The 21,471-nt window shown below is 38.1% G+C and overlaps 1 protein-coding gene across 3 annotated transcripts in view; it reads left to right on the top strand.

The window, feature by feature from the left end:
• The window catches only part of TBL1X (transducin beta like 1 X-linked), a 182,174-nt gene that overhangs the window by 158,140 nt on the left and 2,563 nt on the right, over positions 1-21,471 (top strand). For all 3 annotated transcript variants that reach the window (XM_015886828.2, XM_015886836.2, XM_015886818.2), the window contains 7 exons: positions 3,372-3,504; positions 10,439-10,580; positions 13,427-13,490; positions 13,594-13,691; positions 15,189-15,249; positions 18,858-18,979; positions 20,441-20,515. In XM_015886828.2, coding sequence (XP_015742314.1) covers positions 3,372-3,504; positions 10,439-10,580; positions 13,427-13,490; positions 13,594-13,691; positions 15,189-15,249; positions 18,858-18,979; positions 20,441-20,515 — 695 coding nt within the window. The remainder of the gene's footprint in view (positions 1-3,371; positions 3,505-10,438; positions 10,581-13,426; positions 13,491-13,593; positions 13,692-15,188; positions 15,250-18,857; positions 18,980-20,440; positions 20,516-21,471) is intronic.

The raw sequence follows: 21,471 nt of genomic DNA, 5'->3' as shown, positions 1-21,471 counted from the left end.
GTATCGACAACTGCAGGCTGAGGATTATACTTGGGAGATACATACAGATCTGCCAAGCTGACACTCTCACCCTTGATCAGACTGCAAGAGATCTCTCTCAGTAGTTACCATTAGAAATAACAGATCTAACTGGCAGTTTATTGCATCCAGCAATATTGCATCCTGTGTATCCAGCCTTCACCCTTGCCACTGTGTTCAGAGAGTGTTCAGTCTAGGACAGACTAAGATGAAAGATATGGCAATAGCTTAGATTAAGACAAGACATTCAGATCAGAAGATGTTTAGGATGGGACATAAAATGAGTAAGGTGAAACCTGGGAGACCTACTTTGATAGAAAAGATTGGAGAGAATTCCTGAAAAATAATTTCCATTGTTGTTGGATTTGACAGAACTGGCATATATGGGGATGGTTTGGGGTAGTGTGCTTTTCCTTAGTCATAATTTAAGAAAGAGAAACACAGAAAAAAAACTTAACAACAGTTTGAGATGCAGATTTAAAATAAGTAAGTAAAGGAAATTGCTAAAATTGCTGCCTTCTTTTGCTGCTTCCTGAGTGATGTTTTCTGGTTTGAGTCACTTTAAAAATTAGTTTAGAAGAATTGGCGTTGGATTGTTTTCCAACTCAAATATTTTTTACTGTTGTTATTATCATTATATTTGCAAGGATTGGGTTGGGTTTAAGAAAAATAAGTCTCTGGAAAAAAAAACACTCAGCCTAGCTCCTTTATTGTAGCTACAGCCATAAAGAACAGCTTCATTGAATGGCCTGTCAAATATTTAACTCAAAAATCATTTCCTGTGAAAAGTCAGGGTTAGCACTGGTAAGAGCTTAAAAATACATTATTTTTGCTTTAATTTAATGGGGAAAAAAGAGTTGAAATTACTCATTGGTGTGTTAAAATTACTTTTTTTTTTTAAAATAAACATAATTTGGGGGGCAGGGAATATTAACTTTCCAGTGATTTTGTGTTTTTAATATGTTTGAGGAAAAACATTAGAATATAATGTAGTCTTAACCATAGATGGCCTTTACAAAACAGTTTGTATTAACATTTAAGCACAGTTCTCCAGTATGCAAACTAAGTTATTCACTTTTGAAGGGGTCTGTTGCACTCAGTACAACTTAATCATGTCTATCTGAAAAGAGCCTGAAGCAACATGTTCATTCATTCTGTTTATTCAGTGGGGCATTTTATGTATTGTAAAGAGTAATCTTTTAAATATGAACATTCTTTAGCATCACTACTTAATTACGTGATGAAAAACAGGAAGAAAAGGCATACAGAATGAACATTTGGAAACAATTTCTGAAAGATTTCTCATCTTTCCCTCCTTTTTTTGAAACCATCAAAGCTGTAGTGTCAAAATTGCTGGCAGAAAACAATAGAAAATAATTGTGTGGGTATTTCATTGTTTCCAAAGGCCACTCAGTCTTACATGTACTAACACAAGTATCACTTGATTGAGGGGTCACAAGTTTGTTCTTTTTGCAGAAGAATTAATAACATTCAGTGCATGTCTAGATTTCTCCATCTGACCATGTACAAACAAAAAATACTTTTAAAAATCTGCTGGTCTTGCTCTGGTAGTACCTCACAAGTTTAAGACCCTGGAGTAAAGCTGCTTTCAAGCCAGGGATTGTCCACCCATTCTTTGCCCTAATGTGGCCAAGAGGGCCACAAAGATGATCAGAGGGCTGGAGCACCTCTCCTATGAAGAAAGCTTAGAGAAAGTTGGGCTTGTTTAGCTTGGAGAAGAAAAGGCTCCGAGTAAACATCATGGCGGTCTTCCAGTACTTGAAGGGAGCTTACAGGCAGGATGAGGATCAAGTTTTGACATAGTCTGAGAGTGACAGGACAAATGAGAACTTCAGTCTAGTGGAGGGGAGATTTAGGTTAGATGTTAGGAGGAAATTCTTTGCCCAGAGGACGGTGAGGCACTGGATAGCTGCACAGAGAAGCTGTGGTGCCCCATCCCTGGAGGCGCTCAAAGCCAGGTTGGATGGGGTCCTGGGCAGCAAGATCTAGTGGTTAGCACTCCAGTCCATGGTAGAGAGTTGGAACTAGATGATGATCAAGATCCCCTCCAACCTAAGCCATTCTATGAAATTCTAAGGAAAGTGCTACTTACTTGCGTCAGCATAGATTAGCACAAAACAGGGTACTTGAAAGCATGGTTGAGGGTAGAAATCTGGAGATCTTCCTTCTGATGGCAGTTGTGTAACATCACAGTCTGTTTTGCCAGTCAGTGGGCAATAGCTCAACAGAGCATGAGTATCAGGACAGATGGCTGATTCTAAATGCCATAAACATGTGGCAATAAAGGAGCATAATTATTCCACTTGTGAACCTATGGATCTCCGTATGTGATTAAAGAATGACTAACTAAAAGACTTAACCCAGATTGAGAACTTGGATTTTGATCAATCAGAGCAGTTCAGCTGGCCAAGGCATTGATGAGATAACACAAGGCTGCCTCTCCACCAGCCTGCCAGCTCTCTGCTCTTGGATGTGCTTTCTCTGAAATGGGTTGCGGTTCTGTACATGACATCTGCTGCCTGTTGTTCCAGTGTGTTACCTGCCCTTGATTGGTGTCTCATTCTCATCTCATGTTGCAGCCAGGAAGCGCAGTTTGCGATGCGTACTGACGCAATGAGAATCTGGAGTGAAAATATTATTCACTATGCAAATTGGTATGAAATGCTGCCACTAAGAGAAATTCATTGTTTAAAACGCTTTTCTTTTTTTTTTTTTTTTCCCTTAAGGAAATAAAAAAGGTTTACAAAACCAAAGTTGCTTAGACTGCAGTCTGAACAACCCCAGAATCACAGTATGTGGATTAAGTATATCTATGCATCAGCTGGTCCCTTTTGCAAGTATCGTGGTACCCATATGAAGAGAATTGCTCACTGTTTCCCTGCTGTACTTGGGAAATTAGGTCCATACTACATATATCCTACATCTGAGTAGCCCCTCACACTTCTAACTGGATACTGTCTAAGAAGCTGATGCTGCTTTTTTAAAAGAGCATAAATCTTTTCTCATATCTAGCAATCTCCTACTTCAGTAAATCCTTAGGTTGATTTAAATTAAGCCATCTTCAAGAAAATCTGTACTGAAATGAACACTAATTATTTATTTATATCTAAAGCTACATACTTCATACAGGATGTTTTAGAAAGCTCTATATTTTGAGGAAATATCATAACTTTGAATCACCATAGAAAAGAAAACAGCAGCATGACCAGTGACATAACACAGAACATTAAATATACATTGCTTTTAAGGCTTAGGCCGCAGGTAACCAGCTGTTTTTAATGCAGAGCTAACATGATCTTGCAGACTACTTATTCTGATATTTCTCTTTACAGATAATCATTCAAAGCCAATGGAAATTGACGGGGATGTTGAAATTCCTCCTAACAAAGCAACAGTCCTTCGGGGCCATGAATCAGAGGTGTTCATCTGTGCCTGGAACCCTGTCAGTGACCTGCTAGCATCTGGGTAAGGCCATGACTGGAAACAGCTGCTGCAATTAGAGTCAATTTAGAGATGCAAGAACTTGAGAGCAGATAGTAGAGACCAGTCGGTAATCTCCTTACTGATTTTTTCAGCCTGCAACTGTCTTTTTCAACAGTACTGCACATATGTAGGAGTCAAGTGATAGTAAGGTGATGCAGAATATGAAGCATTTGAACAATCAAAATGTGCATTCTGTGGCTCTGAATGCAAACAAAATTTGTAAAGGTTTTTAGAATAACTGGATAATTCTCAGACTGTTAGAAGTTCGTGCAATCAGTTCCTGCTTGTCTTAGCTAATGGTGCACACTGGGATCTCAGAAAGCTTTTTCATCCAAGTTTTATTTTAAAAAGTATGGGGATTATAAAACAGAGTTCTCTTTAGCCGTGTCTTCATTAGCGTGGTCCAGCGCAAACAGTAGTAGTTCTGGAAAGCAAAACTATTGTTTGAGAGTCCTATGCCACCACTGTTTGTATCAGGAAGGGGTACTTCAGAAGGAAACTGGCTATGTCTGACGTGCCCATCATAAATGCTTTGAGGGCATGTTTTGTTTCAATTTCATTGATAAAATCATCTAATTTGAGTTCTCTGATGCCGCTCAGCCATGACAAAGCATGGTAAGCAGGGCAAACAGATTGACTTAGAAAAGAAGATTTTGATCCAAACTGAAACACTAATGTAAACATAACCCAGGAGCTGTGCACAGACACTGTTAGAATCTGTGTTTGCTTGTGCTTTAAATTTAACTTAAAACAACAGCTAAATTTTAGAAAGTCAACTGGGAACGTGGAGGAAAACTGATGCAAGTTAGAGGAGAAAAATGGGTCTTCATCACTGGAACTTACCTGACAAAATCTGAGCATGTACATGGGAGAGGAAGGTCTTTTTTTCCAACTTTTTGCTAACTCATCAGAATTGTCTTCTTATGAGATCTTTGTTGACTTAATGCACGGAATGCATGGTGCTTTCCATGCTACACAGATGAGCTCTATTTCACAGTCCTTGTGTGCAGAGTTTAAACAGTGACTGAGTAGCCAGTGAGTATTTAATTTTACTGCAGAGCACTGAGCACTGGTATCTGGATAAAGCAGAGACCCCAGGGCAATGATCATAGAATCATAGCATCCTTAGTGTTGGAAGGGACCTCTGAGGGCCATCCAGTCCAGCTCCCCTGCAATGAGAAGGGACACCACAGATAGATCAGGTTGCCCAAGGCCTGTTCCAGTGTCTCACCTTGAAGGTCTCCAGGGGTGGGGCATCCACCACAGCACTAGGTAACCTGTCCCAATGTCTCACCACCATCACTGTAAAAGATTTTTTCCTTGTATCTAACCTAAATCAATGCTTTCTGAGCTTGATGGATGGTATCTTGCACAGTCTCCACTGAAGCTGGAGGACAGTAATCGGAACCATTAGTTAGATGAGATAGAGGAATAGATAACAATATATATAGATAAAGGAATACCTTCTCACTATCCTTTCAGGTAGACTTTGCCCTTCAGAGTAGTAAGTCCTTATTTGTAGGCTTTGCTATTCATTCTGGAAGCATATAGATACACACATAGGCAGAAAGTGCAGTCAAGTACTGTGTCTCATGCAGACTAATGGCAGTGCATTGAAAATGCAAATATCTCAAACTCATACACACCTTGATCAGATTTTAGCCCATTTGTAAGTGAATTCTGTTAGCTCTCAGATAATGCAGAAATGAGTGCCTTATGAAGCTTACGTGATGGAAAAAGCATAAAATGCACAGGAAAAGTGGAATGGCAGGAAAAGAGCTGATTGATGATGCCATTGTACAGAGAAATATTGGAGATGTCTAGTATAGTAGTGCTGCATGTTATCATCTACAGATAAACTATATATTATGGTAGCAAATAAAAATAGGGGAGAAATTCCCCGAGGTCTTAAGCATGCTGCAGTTCCATTTGTCCTTTACAAAGTATTGCTTAAAAAAAAAAAACCTACAGTTAGACTGATATGAGAGCACTGAATTGTTAGGTTCTATAATAGCCATACTGTGCTGCCCAGTCCTTACTTTTCTTCTGTCTTCCCATCTGCTTGATTGTACCCATCTGTTTTCTCCTTAAAAAAGACATATAAAAACCCTAACTATTAAGTAAGTGAAATAGTGCATTCATTCTGTTTATACTGCGCATAGAACAATTGAATTTCAATTCATGGCAAAGTGTTTTCTGCAAACCTTAAGTTATACAGGTAATTAATCTAACAATTAGTGCCAGTTTAGAAAGCGACCTGATATAATCTTCAGAGCACTAGAAGAATAATGCAGATTCAAAACCTGATCTGAAACAAGCTCCATAAGGGAATTACAGCATTGGTTTCCAGATTTAGTGAGTACCCCACAGATACAAAGAAAGCTGTGTATTTGATGTCCCAGCTACTGGCACTGGTTAGCACAGAAATGTGTTCTTTCTGGACTTGGCAAAGGGCTGTTTAAAAAATAAGTGTGGAGACAGGAATTTCTCTGCTCAAACAGTAAGAAGAAATACCTTCTGCAGCTACCCTTCATTCTCCATCATTCCCATTACTGTGGAAATGGAGGATCAGGAGACTGGTGATACTAGTAAAGGCTACCAAAGAGATGACTGTCACCAGATACTTATGAGAACACTTGGATGTTGCAAGAAGAAGCAGTAAAGTACATATGTGTGGTTTTCTAGGAGGATTAATTGCACCTTGGGAAGGAAATGAGCATTCCAAAATAAATAATTGTGTACAGTGTTTTCAGAAGTTAAAAAAATAATAAATACGTGCATAGGAAAATGTCAAGATTTGGCCATTCCATGATTCCAGTTTTGCTCTTAAAATCCAGCTGTCCTTCTCTTCAAAGACTGATTTCTTCCTTGAAATTTCTTTCAACGTATTTTAATTTTATGGCGCACGTAAATCATTACAGATGGTTGTGTGCCATGGGTAGTGCAGAAACAGCTACATCCGCATTAGTAAACTAAGCATGCCTGGGAATATTCCTGGGCATTGAGGCCAACTGGCACGGTATGGCCTGTGTCTGTGCTAGCAAACCATCCTGGCTGCCAAATAGGGCGGCTGCCCACAAGCTTCACATTGGGATTATGTCTGTGTTCCCTATGCCCGGGAGTTTTTCAGTGGGATCATCAAGACCCTGTGTGCAACAATACACATTAATGGCCCCATCAGAGAGTGCCAATTCAAACAGCCCAAGTTCTGGCCAGGAGTAATCAATCTATCAGCTTGCTGGCTGATCATGGTCCAGTGACCCAGAGTGTTCCTGAACTTATTTGAATTTCCCAGTACTGAAGTAGACTGTGAATGTCAAGGTTGCTGGAGCCTTGAACTCCTAAAGCTTTTCTAGTTGAATTTAGGCTGCTTCTAACTGGACATTTAGCTGCTGTTTCCAAGAGCATGCTCTGTTCTGTTACATCCAGCCATGCCCTTTAAGTAATTCTCATGGCTGTGAAGCAGAAGAACCTGGCCTTATTCCCAAAACACAGCAGTAAGTTTCTTGGCTTATCTTTGCTGACCTATACCAGCCTATTTCACACAAGGGAACTTTGTGTCTTGCAGAGCTTTGTGTGCATATTCGCTCACTGTAGTCAGCATAATAATTAGCCATAAAGCTGTTGTCCATAAGATCTTTTGATTATAGCTATGTATGGAAGAAGCAAGAGAGTTTCTGTGCCAATTTCAACTTTCATCTCTGGGTTTTACATAATGCTTTGAGTTACTGTGTTCCTCACATCAGTTGTTTAGTACCTACTGTGAATTACCCTCCTGAAAAATCCTTTTGAATTATCACTGTGAAGGAATGGATTGCAAACTCCCCTAGATAGCACCAGGTGCTAATTCTTTTAATTTTAAGTGCTTAATCATTAGCAATTGACTTCATTGGGGCCAATTTCTTTGTTATATCAAATCTGCTAATGCAACCGGGTCAGCTATTAGGTGAGTTTTATTTGAATAATCCATTGTGGGGAACAATATTGCTGACTCAGTGAGACAGACATTAAGTTTCCCCATAGAGCTTAGGCACTTGGCTTCTCCCTCTGGATACCTCTGAGGCAATTGCCTTTGCTGACTCCATAGGAAACTTAAGCATTTACTCTAAGGGACTTGTTTTATTAACGAAAAGTTAGGTGTGTAAATTAAGTGGAGGAGGTTCTTTCCCTTTATGCTTTTGATAATCTATTTTAAAATAAAATAAAAAACCCAACCTGTTTCAGCCAGAAGTGTTAAAGACATGTAGCAATATTGTACATCAAAATAACCATAATTGTAAGACTGTACCTGAAGATTAGAACCACCAAAATTCAATAATCATGCAGATTCCTTTACACACTGCTGCTGCTATTTTAACCTCTTTGCTGGCTGCTGTGGAATAGGGATTTTATATGTCACAGATAAAATTCTGCAAGCATTCTTCCACTTTGATTCATGATTACACAAGGGCTGAAGGGCATGAAGTAAAACGCTTTCAGAACTAAGCCTTCCTAAAATTTGGCAGTATTCTTCAGCAGTGCAGAACAGTACACCTATTACTCAAGTGTTCATGACTCGCATGTTGGAATGAGCTGCTTTATCATGCAGATCGAAATGCTTCTGTGGGCTAAGGAGATTAAATATCTTTCTGAATTGTGCTTGAACTATGGTTCTCTAATAAGGTAGGGTTCACTGAATCATTCAACAGAAATCAGAATACTTTCCAGAACATATAATACTTTTTTTTTTCTTTTTTTTTTTCTTTTTACTTTTTTTTTTTTGTCCCCAGCAACAAAGGGGAAGACACACAAATACCCCTGCCACACACTGGTAGGCTTATAAAGCCTCTCTGCAGGGACACATAATAGCTTATGTAGCCTTAGGAAGAAGAAAATGGAAAAACAAAATTAAAATACTGGAAAATAAGATTGCCCAAGCACAGCCGGCAAACTGACTAAATAAAACTGTTGGAAAACAAAGCCATAACCCTTTTAGAAATAGCAAATAGGATATTGTGTTTGATAGCCAAGTGGCTGAGTATTTTATTCAGAGGGTCCAATAGCAAACTGGATTATTACAATAAGGGCAGAATTGGCCAGGAATCTTATGCAGTGTAGAAGCCAGCACTGAAGGAATTTCCTACTTAGCATGTTAACCAGTAACCTAAGCCTATGAAAGACTTACAGTCCCACTATTGTAAATTACTGCAGCTAAAAATGCCCCTTATCTTCTGAGCCTTGTGTTTAACTTCATGAACTTTACCGCCAATACATACAAAATTGTTCGGTTTTCTACACCTCTGAAGAAGTAAGAACTGTATTACATTCAGAGTTTCGTATGATGACAAAAATTGTCTTGATTCAAATTATTTCATAATCAGTGACATGAAAGATGTCTGCCAACAATTAAAGAATGGCTGCATAGTAGCCAAAGAATGGCAGTAGCTTGTGACAAAGCCCTGGCCAGGGATCACATCTCAGCTTGACACAAAGGGCTGTGAGGAGATGGGGGGCACATTCCCCAGGCATGCAGTGACCCAACAGACCTCAGAGACACTGATACAGGCAAAGAGGATTTTTCTTGTACAGTTGAAATATTGTTTGTGTAAAATCTGGCTATACTGTTAATATAGGAATATGCAAAAAATCAGTCCATCTAGTTTGTTGCTTAATTAGTTATTTGTACTTGAAAAGTATGAAGTGTTCAAAATTGGCTTGGTATTTTTCATATGAACAATTAAAATGCTTCATTAATAGACCAGGAGAAAATACAGAATCCTCTTGTAATAGGAAAAAAACATGGGTTATCAAAGCAAAAAGGGATCTCAGGATTTTTGTCTTCGAATAAATACCTTTTCTCCTTGCTCATGTAATGGAAAGTAAGTCCTAGTCATTAATTAAAAGAAAGGAAAAGTTAACATCAAGTACATCAACAACAACATTTAATTTTGATTGTATCAATTATAGGAAATATAGGAGAGATTCTAATTCTGCTCCAGGTTTCTGCTTACTGCAGGGAAATTAAAATTACCCTCTGGACACAGCAAGAAATCCATCGTACTGAGTTGCTTTGGTTTTTGTTGCTGTTATTGATTGTTTGAAAAGAGTAGAGGGGGCTGGGTAGGGCAAGAGGCAAATCCCAGTAAACCAGAAAACATGATCTCTTCCACCCTGCTGGAAATTGATTTCTGACGTCAGAGACATTTCTCATTGGAAGGAAGATCTGTGCACAGTGAAAATAACTGTATAATTTTTGAACAGATTATGATCAACTTCTCACTTTCTCCTCACGGCATTTTCTAGACAACATCAGGGTTTCGGTCTGCAGTGAAAATATCTTCCTAGAAAACATTCTGTCTATGAAGCAGATGAAAATCCTCAGGCAGGGCCAGGAAGCAGGCACTGTAGTACCTTCGTCACAGTGTTAGAGGTCCCCTTCCCTAAGGCAGCTTCTAGGTGACATTGCACCTCTGCAGATGGTGATGCTGCATTCTGCCCCTCTGGGGAGCACTAGGGGCTCTGTCTGCCACTAGGAAGTTAATGTGGCTGTGCAGCATTTTTGTAGGAGGCATGTGGACACAGACTTTGTGCAAAGGGCTGCCTTTATGTTGGTTAAGTTCCTCAAGACCATCTCTGTGATGGTTATGTGTATGAAGTGCAAAAATGTAGGTAGCAAGCAAATGTACAACTATTTTTTGAATAAAGTGAATGATGTTATGCTGTAGATTTAGATGATAGACCATATAGATCATATTAATAACTATTTACTTATTTAACAATATTTGCAATGTAGGGAGTGCAGGAAGTGCAGAATGGAAGAGTCACATCTGTAAGTTTGTGATGTTCTCTCAGTTAAAAACAGAAACTGAGGTTTTTTACTTTGTTTGCTGGGTTGCCACCAAGAGAAGTTTTCATCTCTTTGCAATTGCTTTTGTAGATCTGGAGACTCAACAGCCAGAATATGGAATCTCAATGAGAACAGCAACAGTGGTTCCACTCAACTAGTTTTGAGGCACTGTATAAGAGAAGGAGGACATGATGTCCCCAGCAATAAGGATGTGACTTCACTGGACTGGAATGTAAGTTAGCTTCTAAGACCGTGTGTGGTTTTTAACTTTCTAAATTTAATTCAGAGTCAATTACAGCTGCTGCTCTGTATCTTTTATATCTGAGGTGACCAGAACCTCTGTCCTAACCTACTGACCTCTTGTTTCAGATACTCATAATAGACTGAACTTTCCCCTGTATGCTTTAATTTTCCAGTACTGTTGCCATCTTCAAGCTTAATGATGATGTATTTATGTATCTATTTTTAGGAGCATGAGTAAAAATAAACTCAGCTAGCTAAGAAAGAAGATTAAACAAGCCATCTATGTAGTAATGAAAGCTGATTAATAATGTGTTTGCATCCCATAGTTATTCTATTTTGGCGTATGAGGAGATGTAAGCACCAATGAAGCTGCTTCTGAGACTGAACTATCAAGACCTACTCCCATCTGAATTATGTTGTATGAAACAAAATGTGTTCACCTTGTAGTCTATATGGGTAGGAGCATGTGTAGTCATTCTCTTTTACCCATCCACCTTCCAGGTGAAATTGTATTACTTGATCCCTTATTGACCTTCATCCTGCAAAATCTTTTATCTATCTTAGATATTACAGTCCTGCAGAGATGACTGAAGTGAGCAAAGAAAACGGGTATTCTTAGGAATCCCCAGTAGCTGGACAGTGTCTTTGGGCAGCACTAAGACTGCTTAATGTCTCCTTTCTGCTGCTGAGCAGTGTAAAAGGAACTTATAAGACCTTGCAGGAACCTTAATTAATTTTGGGATCGTTTTCATTCTATCCATTTTGTTGATATTAGTATAGACAGAGTGATCACAACGGATTGAAAACTAAGCACCAGGAAGGATCCTCATCAGTTACATATGGTTTCAGTTGCTGGTCAGAGACCAAGATTTGATTAATCTTTACTGCAATATCACTGTCCTTTAGTGCTAGGTGGGCTAGGTGCTTCACAAAAGTGTAAGATAAGGCAGCTGTGCAGGTCAGCTTCCCCTGTGTGTTATTAATAGACCAGTGTTTATTGTGACACAATAAAGTTGATGAATATCACAGAAAGTGCAGGTAAGTTAGCAAAGCAAATGAAGATAAGATCAAGGATGTGAATTACTTGTTTTCTGTGTACATCATGGGAAAGAAAGATTGTCAGGAAAAACTGAACTGACGAGTAGGAAGAGGAAAGTTGAAAGACGAAAACAAGCAAAGATTCAGAATAGTTATGAGGAAAGTTGTTGGTAATGCATTCTTCCTCTAGTAGTTTGCAGATCCATACCCTTCCAGTCTCAAGTGATACTTTACTTGCACTGGGCTAGTATCTAACATAATGAAACATTCCTAATTTAACCACCATAAGTGCTTCCAACTTGCTTTCAGTTTTCCAAAGAATGTGAATTATCGCTAACAAATTTGGATAAACGGTATGTCTAATCCCTGAGCTTTCCATCTCTTTTCCCTTCTGCTGTTGCCTTTGTCCATATCTGTGATCCACATAAGTATACAGCACAGTGAAGTTGACTTGAGTTTCCAGATTTTTCCTCCTAAGTCATTACATATTTGACTTAAATCTACAACCGCTCTGACTGATCACAGAGGATTGAGTTGTGCATGTGTTTTAAAGAATTGGCTTGTGCTTTTTCCTAATTTTTTATTCACGATGCTAGAAATGCCATCTGCCATTATTTAGAACTACTAATATTATTAGTTTATTTAGAACTACAATATTAATCATATTCCTTTGTGAAATTTTCATGTTGTTTTATTAAATAATATTATGTTAAATTGGTTTTTATCTGTTTTATGTGATTCATGTTATAAGAGGAAAGGTTATTTCTAGAGGTCATATTGAGATCATGTCCTTTGGTATCAAAGGTAAGGCTAATCTCCCTTGTATTTAGCCACCTAAACTGGTCATAGAGGTTCTTGCTAAGAGGCATGTGCCTTCATGGAGGTCTGGACAGAGTCTACAGCAAATAAGCTCATGAATTACACTCCAGAGGCAGTTACTGCTGTTAGTTTTAGAGGGAAACTAGGTTACTCCGTTAGTCTAATGCCTGAACTTCTGGAGGTAAATAGGGTGAATCTCACTCCTAATCCAGGTGCTCAAATGCTTAATGACTAATTGCCACTGCTAACAGTACCTACCCAGCTCAGCTGGTTCCAGAGTCAGGTTCCTTTTGATTTCTCTCCTTATGGCCCAATAAATCTTTTGTTGCCATACAGGAGTTATCCTTAGATGAAGATCAGCTTCCAGCAGAGTGCGTGTAATTTGCTAGTTAAAGTTACCAGGCTTTTTTCCTCTCAATTGGAACCTGTAAGTTCCGTTTAGAATTCTGAGATTGCCCATCATGATACTGTGCCTCTGAGCACATGTGGGAGTCTTTAGGCAACCTGGAAGCAGCTTCATTGTGTTGGACAGCATTCACGGTGTTAATGGTAGGTAGCTTTTCTGTTTAGATCCTACTTTTAAGTATGGATGCCTGAAATTCACTTAACTGGGATTTGGTAAGGATATGCACAATCAGTTAATGATTCTTAGGCTCTCATATTTGAGATGTAGTATTTGTTATCTGGAAGAATCATGAATGATTTTTTTTCTATCTCATTTTCTTTTTCTAATCATCTTGAATAAATTACTTTTATCTGTTGGCATATCTCAGTTCTTCGGAGTATTGTTCAAGGGTTTTATTTCCTCATTCAATTTGCAGTACTTTAATTTATATAATACTGATACTGTCCGTTTTACTGTGTGGAGTCAGATTTCCTATAAATTGTGTTGCACAAACCTGATTTGGGGGAAAAACATTTTGGTTGAAACAGATTTCATCTAATATTGACCTTTGACATTTATATACATCCCAACAGAGTGATGGAACACTATTGGCTACAGGCTCATACGATGGTTTTGCAAGAATATGGACAGAAGATGGTAAGTCAAGCAGCAATCAGTGGTCCTACACAGTTAGCAGCAATAAAGAGGAAGTTGACTAATTCATAAACAAATTATAACGTTAGCTTTTTCTTTATTGCAGGTAACCTTGCAAGCACCTTAGGTCAACATAAAGGTCCAATATTTGCCCTGAAGTGGAACAAAAAGGGGAATTATATTTTAAGCGCTGGTGTCGATAAAGTGAGTTATAAAAACACATAGTTTTAAATTCTAAGTGTGCTGACTCAGTGAGCGTGTGCTGTTCAATTCCGTAAGATTATTTTCTTCTGCTTCAGGAGCTGTAGGGAGTTCTTGGGAGTTTCTTTAATTTGTTCTAGTGTGTGTTGGATTTCCTTGGGTTTAAGTGATTGAGTACATTTTTGAGACGTCACATAAATATGTGAAGTCTGTTGTTGTGTGAGCTTTGTTTTAAAAAAACTCTCAATTTGCTTCCTTTTGAAAACTGCATCTTAAATGTTTCTGTAAAAGAAAGAATTGCTTCCACTACTTCCACACCACTGTAGAGTTTTACCAACTGCAGCTATTTCCAAGAGGGAAGTTATCTTACACATACTGTGTTTTTAGCTTTTAGCTCATCTAATTATAGAAACTTTAGTGTTTGGATAAAATTTGTGTGGTTTCCTGTACGAACATGCAAAATACAGTGGTTCTCAATTGAAAATGAAGCAAAACATGGTAGTTTCAGCTGAGTGCATGTTTGAGATTAAAATGAACAGATGACTGCTGATGATGAGCAGAAATCTATCAAAACTGAAACTGGAAAATAAACACAGCATTCATCTTGCCTAACTTTTGATTTCTGAAGAATTAGATTTGTGTGTCATCTTTGGCTTCCTTCATAAACTGTGGAGAGAAAAATGGTACTTCCAAATGATGAGTTGCATGGCCCGTGTTACAGTGGGATGCACAGACAGTGCTCCTCTCCAGTTTGTAGGATAGATGAATCTATATTTTCACATAGTTGTGAAAATGGAAATTTGCAAAAATTCTGTTTTATTCCTTTTAATACTGGCCCATATACAGCTATGTTTGTCTCCTAGCAGCAGTTCCACATAACAGTGGTGATTCTTTCTATGGTTTGTGGTCACCAATTTATTTTCTCAAAGTATGTACTCCCAGTAAGCAGACAGTTCGCTTAAATGGTAGTTTTGAGTTGGGAAATTGTTTGTGTGTGCTGTGAGAATGATTTAAACCTGTAGTAAAGCAAAGTGCACTTCATTCTGTCCTGCTGCAGTAGTAGGAAGCAGTAGGTACTCCGCGGCTAAACATTTTATGTCATAATTTAATTATTAGAAGTAGTATCACTTAGGTTTGCAGTCAGATTCAACTTGCATCTTAGGAGAAAGCAAGTCTTACTTGATAACTGAAACAGCTGTAACAGAATTCTTATTAAAAATTTGTTGTACTCTCCTCCAGCAGTATTCAGTGAGAATACGCTGTTTTTAGCAGTTACATTACTTGCTCTATAGGGGTGATACTTCTATATCCACACTTATATAATTACTCCGTGGTGTTTGGAAGTGATTTCTGTTTATTCAGCTGTACAGCATACAAGGCTCTCTCTGCAGTCAGTAATTTTATAGTTTCTCTTCAGTGGCTCTCAGAACCCTTCTCTGTATTTGTTTTCTCTGAGCTGAATGGTCACTAACCCTTATTTCCCCCTTCTTCCTCATGCAGACAACAATAATTTGGGATGCTCACACAGGAGAAGCTAAACAGCAGTTTCCTTTCCATTCAGGTAATTTTTGCAGAACTTGCATTAGTAACATAAAAAACACATCTTAATTTTGTCAGTCTAAATTATTCTTTTGTAAAAATCTGTCTGCCAGAGGGAAAAAAAACAAATTTTGAACCAGGGTTTTTGTGCCTTAACTATTGTGAGTATCATGGTCTGTGGGATTATCCCTTTTTAAGAAGGATGGGTTTCTATGAGAATCAGCTTTGAAAGTCAAATTGAACTCCAGAAGAGGATTTACGTGCCAGCCAAGCCTACTCAGATGAATGATTGCATCATTATCTATATACTTGAACAGTATCAAGGTTAAAATGGTGACTTCAGAGAGAAGCGAATATGGATCTTTCGGCAGTTCGCATTCACTGCTGTAAGCATGAAGGTCCTCAGGGATTTCTCATCTTCTAATTTTAACTTGAAGTTCTTTTGTGTTTGCTTTATCTAACTATCAGAAGTCAACAGCCAACCTTACTATGGACTGTCAGTTGTAGGTCTTGTCCTTCTCAAGAAGACAAGAGAAAGATTTAGATAAAAGATATAGATTCTGAGTAATCCTGAGTAACAGTAACCACTGATGTAATCATAAATTCACAAGATCAGAGTTTTAAGATGATTATTGAATTCATAATCCAAACCTGGTAAGTTGTCACACTTAAGTATTTGTTATGGGCATAGTCAAACTGAGATTAAAACCATCAAAAACATTACAGGTTCTGATGCTGTAATGGTTCTCTGTAACTAATCAATTTTTCATGCAGCAGACTTACACAAGGTTCTTAATGGTATTAAAAAACATACAGTTCTGATTTTAAGATGTTAATTTCACAGTTTTAAATTCAGTTTCTAGTTGTTCTCATTCTAAAATACTCGCATCTATTTGCAATAGAAATGGTTGTTCAGTGAAAGACAAAAATAATATGTCCATGCACACAACAGACCCATACTCTACTTTTTTGTCACTTGTCTCCAAGCTTATTAATTCAACTGTCAGTTTGGAGGAGCCAGTGTCTGTTGACACGTTTTCTCATTGTGGCATTTATTTATCAATCAGAAGTGTTCCAGTAAACCACATTTTGCACTGTATAGTGTTGTAGGTAATGAAATTCTTAGGCTTAGTAATCCCTAGCTATTGATCTAAATAGTTATGGATTCAGAACCTGGTTCCTTCTTCAGAATCATGTTCACTGAAGTGTATCTGTCTTAGCAACATGCACTGGGAAAGCATCGTGATTCTCCCGTTAGTAACTTGAAAACTTAACTATTTGTTCCAGTGAAATACAAGGAAAATTGTGTTGTCTTTCATAAGACGTGACTGTGTTTATTTTTTTATTTCAAGTATGTCTTGATAAAGATATAAAAAAGAACAAATTGCTGGTAGGCCAAAAACATGTAGACAAATGCATGCTCCTTAAAATCAACAGGAATCTTTGTACCTAGATAATTCTAAAGCCAAGACCTCATCTTTACCTTCTTGCTTCACCTGTTCACTAGAACAAACTGACAGAAATTACTCACCGTATCTGGAATCTGAGAATCTTATCAATACAGAGATTAAAGGTGGCATTTAAACGTCTGGTCTGTACAGAGCGCAGTTGCTTAATCACGTACTTGTGTGTCGTTCTTCTTTGCATACATCTTTTGAAGTCTAGAAGCTGCTGGCCTAGGAACAACACAGTTTTTACTCAGCTCTTACAACTTGCTTACACACATATAGACAAAACTGTCATAACTTTAAGATTACTTTGTCTAAGTCTTGAAGGCTCTGTATCACAGAATGACCTGGGTTGGAAGGGACCTCAAGGATCATGTAGTTCCAACCCCCAATCACTGATGTTACACCACAGTTTAGACCATTAAGTGCTCTGAATGACTCATTAAGAACAATTAACTCCATGTTTGAGCTTCTCCTTCAAAAACACAGTGAAATTTAATATAAGAGGCCTGAATTAACTGATAATTATTGTAATACATTTGTTCTTGGCGTTTATTATAGCTGTGTTTCTTAAGGGCTTGTTGCTGCTTTTACTAGGTGACATTCTAAGTGTTTTTAATCAATTGACCAGTGTCCTGTGGTTCTGAAGGCACTTTGGCAATTCAATTACTTGCATCAAAATCTATTTTGGATTCTTTTTTTTCTAGTCAGTTTCATGTAGTTACTTATCCAGTAAACATATGATTAACCACACTAATAAATGAATCTGTATTAATTATCAGCGCTCCATAATTCAAATTATACAGTAATGCAAATCCATTGCTTTAGGTGCCAGTGGCTTTCAGAAAATTACTTTTCAGCTCATGTGTCGTACTAGATATTAGCCCTGAAGGTACATAGCTGTTAATGAAGACAGAGCTTTTGTTTGCTCTGGAACAGTAATACAAAGCTGGCAGCTTAAAAATAAAGAAATAAAAGACTGCCTGTTAGGCAGTTAGAGAAACAGAATCTTCCACAGTTTCCTGGTGCTCATTCCCATTCATCAGGAGTCTCCAAGCAATCTGCCTTTCTCACACAGGTTTCCTTTTCAGTTTTGTGAAGCAGGGATTCCTTACCTGACACAGAGCTTTCTTAAGAATTTTCTTTGCTATCCTTAATAAATCCTCATATTTGAAACAATTCCTACCCTCGGTTCTCATATAAAGAGCTATCAGGTGATCAGGTGATGTTCAGTCTCATTTTGCAGTTCATGAAAATTAGACCAGGATAAACGTATTTGAATAGAATAGGCTTGGCAGAACAGGGATCTTTTTGCCTCTGTTTTATACAAGTATTTCTCTAAGCATCCTTGCATTAAGGCTTTTCTTACTTTCATTTTTACAATAAATTTACGTTATACTGCTGCTAGAGAGAGATTCAACTTTGCTTTCTAAACACCAATCTTGTTCTGAGACATTTACTTTTCACTAGCATGCAGAAAATGAAGATTACTGTGTTTTGGCAAGTCCCGTATCATCCTCTGGAGGGCGGCTAAACTCCTTCTTGAATTTAAAAAGAAAAAAAAAATAACCAAATCTATCTCCATTAATGCCAAACCCTCTACAGAAACTCACCCTGTGATTTCATCGATGTACCGATCTTAAATGTACTTAAAATCGGTAAATACAGCCAAATTGAACTGAGCGTAGGATCCACTTGTGTCTGCACAGAACAACAGGTTTGCACTGATCATTGCAAACATAACCAATATACAGAGTATAAAGGAAGAAGGCCACATGCTTCTTCTCCCTCTTGTATGTTGTATCTGAGGTTCACAGGACCTGATCAAACTCTAACCCTGCTGAAATCATCCTCTTTCTTCAAAATTAGTTTTTTTTCCAGCAGTTCAGTCAGACTGGCTTACAGAGCAATAAGTGGTACAGGAGCAGGACAGTTTTGCCCTCTTTTATCCGAAAGATTCTCACATGTAGGTCCTGCACAAAGCATCTAGATCAGCCACTGTAAAACAGAAAACAGTGCCCTTCAGACAATGTCTGTCATGCCTGAAACTAGTTGCACGTGATAGGCCTGCAGCAAGGTTTTAGTTCCTTTGATCCACATGGGTGACAAGAGGAAAATGATTTGGGATGAATGTTTCTTTGCTCTGTTCCCTGACATTCCTTCTATTGTTTCTACTTCACAGCTCCTGCTCTGGATGTAGACTGGCAGAACAACACTACTTTTGCCTCTTGCAGCACAGACATGTGCATTCACGTATGCAGACTTGGCTGTGATCGTCCCGTTAAAACCTTTCAAGGACACACAGTAAGTTTAAGAAGTCTAATATGTTAGTGACTAAGTCATAGCCGCATGTAACAATGATGACAGCTGATGTGCTTGCAGGGTGCATTCTAGAGCCATCGGTGTTATATCCCATTGCTTTCCTAAAGCCGTATTCTTTGGGAGTGAGTCACTGCCTGTGAGAAGGGATAAACTGTTCTAAGGCATTGTAGGAGGCAAAACCTGCAGCTTAAACAATGAGACTATTTATATGTAGCAGGAGCTGCAGACTGAAGGCACATCAATAAATAAGATTTTGTTTTCCACTGGTGTAATTTCCTTCAGTAAATGAGAACAATGAATAAGAAGAGAAGAGTTTACCTCCAGTTGTTCAGTTTTAAAATCAATTTCATCTAATGTCTGTTTAAGATGTATTTTGCAACTCATTTTTTAGTACATAGTGCCTGTCAAAGGCTAGTTTTTCTAGCTTTCATTCATGAGAAAACTGCTATCAGATACGGAGCTGTAGTTTAGATATTTACTCCCAGAACTGGCTATCTCCACACAGAGGAAAAGTGACCCTTTCTGAGACCTTTAGCTAGTCGGTGGTTATACTGACATTTGGCTGCTGTTTTATGACAAGTTTTACATTCCTAGTTGCAGAACGGTGGGTTTTATGATTATATGAATTGCACCATTTTGCACATGGACATGGACCAGATTTTGCCTTCAAATATTTGTACAGTTCCTCTTAATGTCAATTGAAGCGTGTAAAACGGATAAAGCAAAATTAACATATTTACCAGGATTATTTTCACTGAGTCCCTGAGCCAGTTTATGCTTAAAAATAATAATAAAAAGAATATTTTGTCTTCTTGTGAAATGCACTTTCACACTGTTATGTTCACATAGGTAGGACCCTCAAAAAAGCACCAGAAACTTGCTGGTAGTCATGGGGGGATACATTAGGTTTAGTTAATTGCAAAGTGCTGTAAAAACTAACCTGGAACAAAGCATGAAATATTCAGAATGCTGAATTTCATCTAGAAATACAGTCCTTTTTAGAGAGGCCCATGTTGTTGTGGAACAGCAGTACTAAGAATAATGAGGTCCACGAAACTCTGTGCCCCACCGATATTTTCTGTTGTAGATGTACAAAATATTAAGCTAAGAAATACTTCAGTTTAAGAATTGGTTAATGCGGTGTTATTTTTCTGTCTGGATTGAGGGTTTATTTACAACCTTGCAGTTGAGGTGTTTGAGAGAAGACATATCAGAAGACTGATTGTGTGTGTTTTTCACAGACGCAAAATGGTTACCATTCTTAAATGATGTTTAAACAGTGTGTTATGGAGGCAGAGCTTCTTTTGTTCACCTCTTAAAGCAAAGAGATGTAATTTGTAGTTCACCTTGTTGGAGACATAAACCATGAGTGCCCTCTGCTGGGTGTCCAGTACAATGCGGGTAGCCTGAATATTCACTTAATAACATCGCTCTTTATTTCAGAATGAGGTTAATGCTATCAAGTGGGACCCATCTGGCATGCTACTAGCATCTTGCTCCGATGATATGACATTAAAGGTAATATAATTTCCACACCTGCTGATGAAAAAGTAAAGACTAGAGTTATTTCTGTTTTTTAATCTTCTCAGAATCTTCTCCAGAATGATACACTGTATGACTAAACACTCTTCATAAACAATAGTTTCATCTATCTCAGATTCCTTAAAGCCAATGTGAAAGATTGAAAATAGAGAAGTAGTCACAGAGCACTCGCTGAAAATACTTCTTTATCCATTTTTTGTATAGGAAACCTAAGGCAGCTGTTCTGCTGATTTACTTACCTCTGTTAAGTACTTGAAGGTAGATGGGATTCATCCAGATTCTGTCTTGTGGATAACATAGGCTACTGGCACAGCCAGGCCACAGCACTGTACCAACAAAGTACTGTTAGTACAGAGAGGCTCTAGGTGTGCTGAAATACTTCTTGTCATAGAACTTTTCCAGACCAAACTCTTCTCAGTCTCATTGACCCTTCCCAGTTGCATTAAATAAAGGCAGTGCCTATACAGGAAGATCTGTATTGTAACAACTAAGCCCTCCTGCTGGACTGCAGAGCTAGCCCTATATTACTGTTAATATACACTGTTTTCTCTGAGCAAGGCGAACATCCCAGGCAACATAAGGTTTTGCAGATAGAACTGCACTATTAATACACATTTCTTATAACATAATTGACTTAATTAAAACTCATATTGCTTTCCACTGCTGATTGTATGCACACAGTCTATGTGTAAGGATGGAAACAGAGCAGCAAAACTCATAAATGAGAGAGAGGTGAATGCTGCTGTTTGGAATATTTTCTCTTAATATGTAGCCATGTAAAATGTTCTGCTCCATTTGCCACATAGCCTCTGGAGTCTCATTCCCTGTGGGTTCTAGAAACACTATTCTAGACTGTTCAGAGAGTGGAAATTTACAGAAAATAGGGCTTGGAGAGACATAAAGGGAGCACCTCATCTGTTACTCTACTATAG

The sequence above is a fragment of the Coturnix japonica genome, chromosome 1 (assembly GCF_001577835.2).
Source record: "Coturnix japonica isolate 7356 chromosome 1, Coturnix japonica 2.1, whole genome shotgun sequence".
Classification (NCBI taxonomy): domain Eukaryota; kingdom Metazoa; phylum Chordata; class Aves; order Galliformes; family Phasianidae; genus Coturnix; species Coturnix japonica.
Note: the sequence above shows the minus strand (reverse complement) of the source record. Positions and strands in the feature narration are given on the sequence as shown.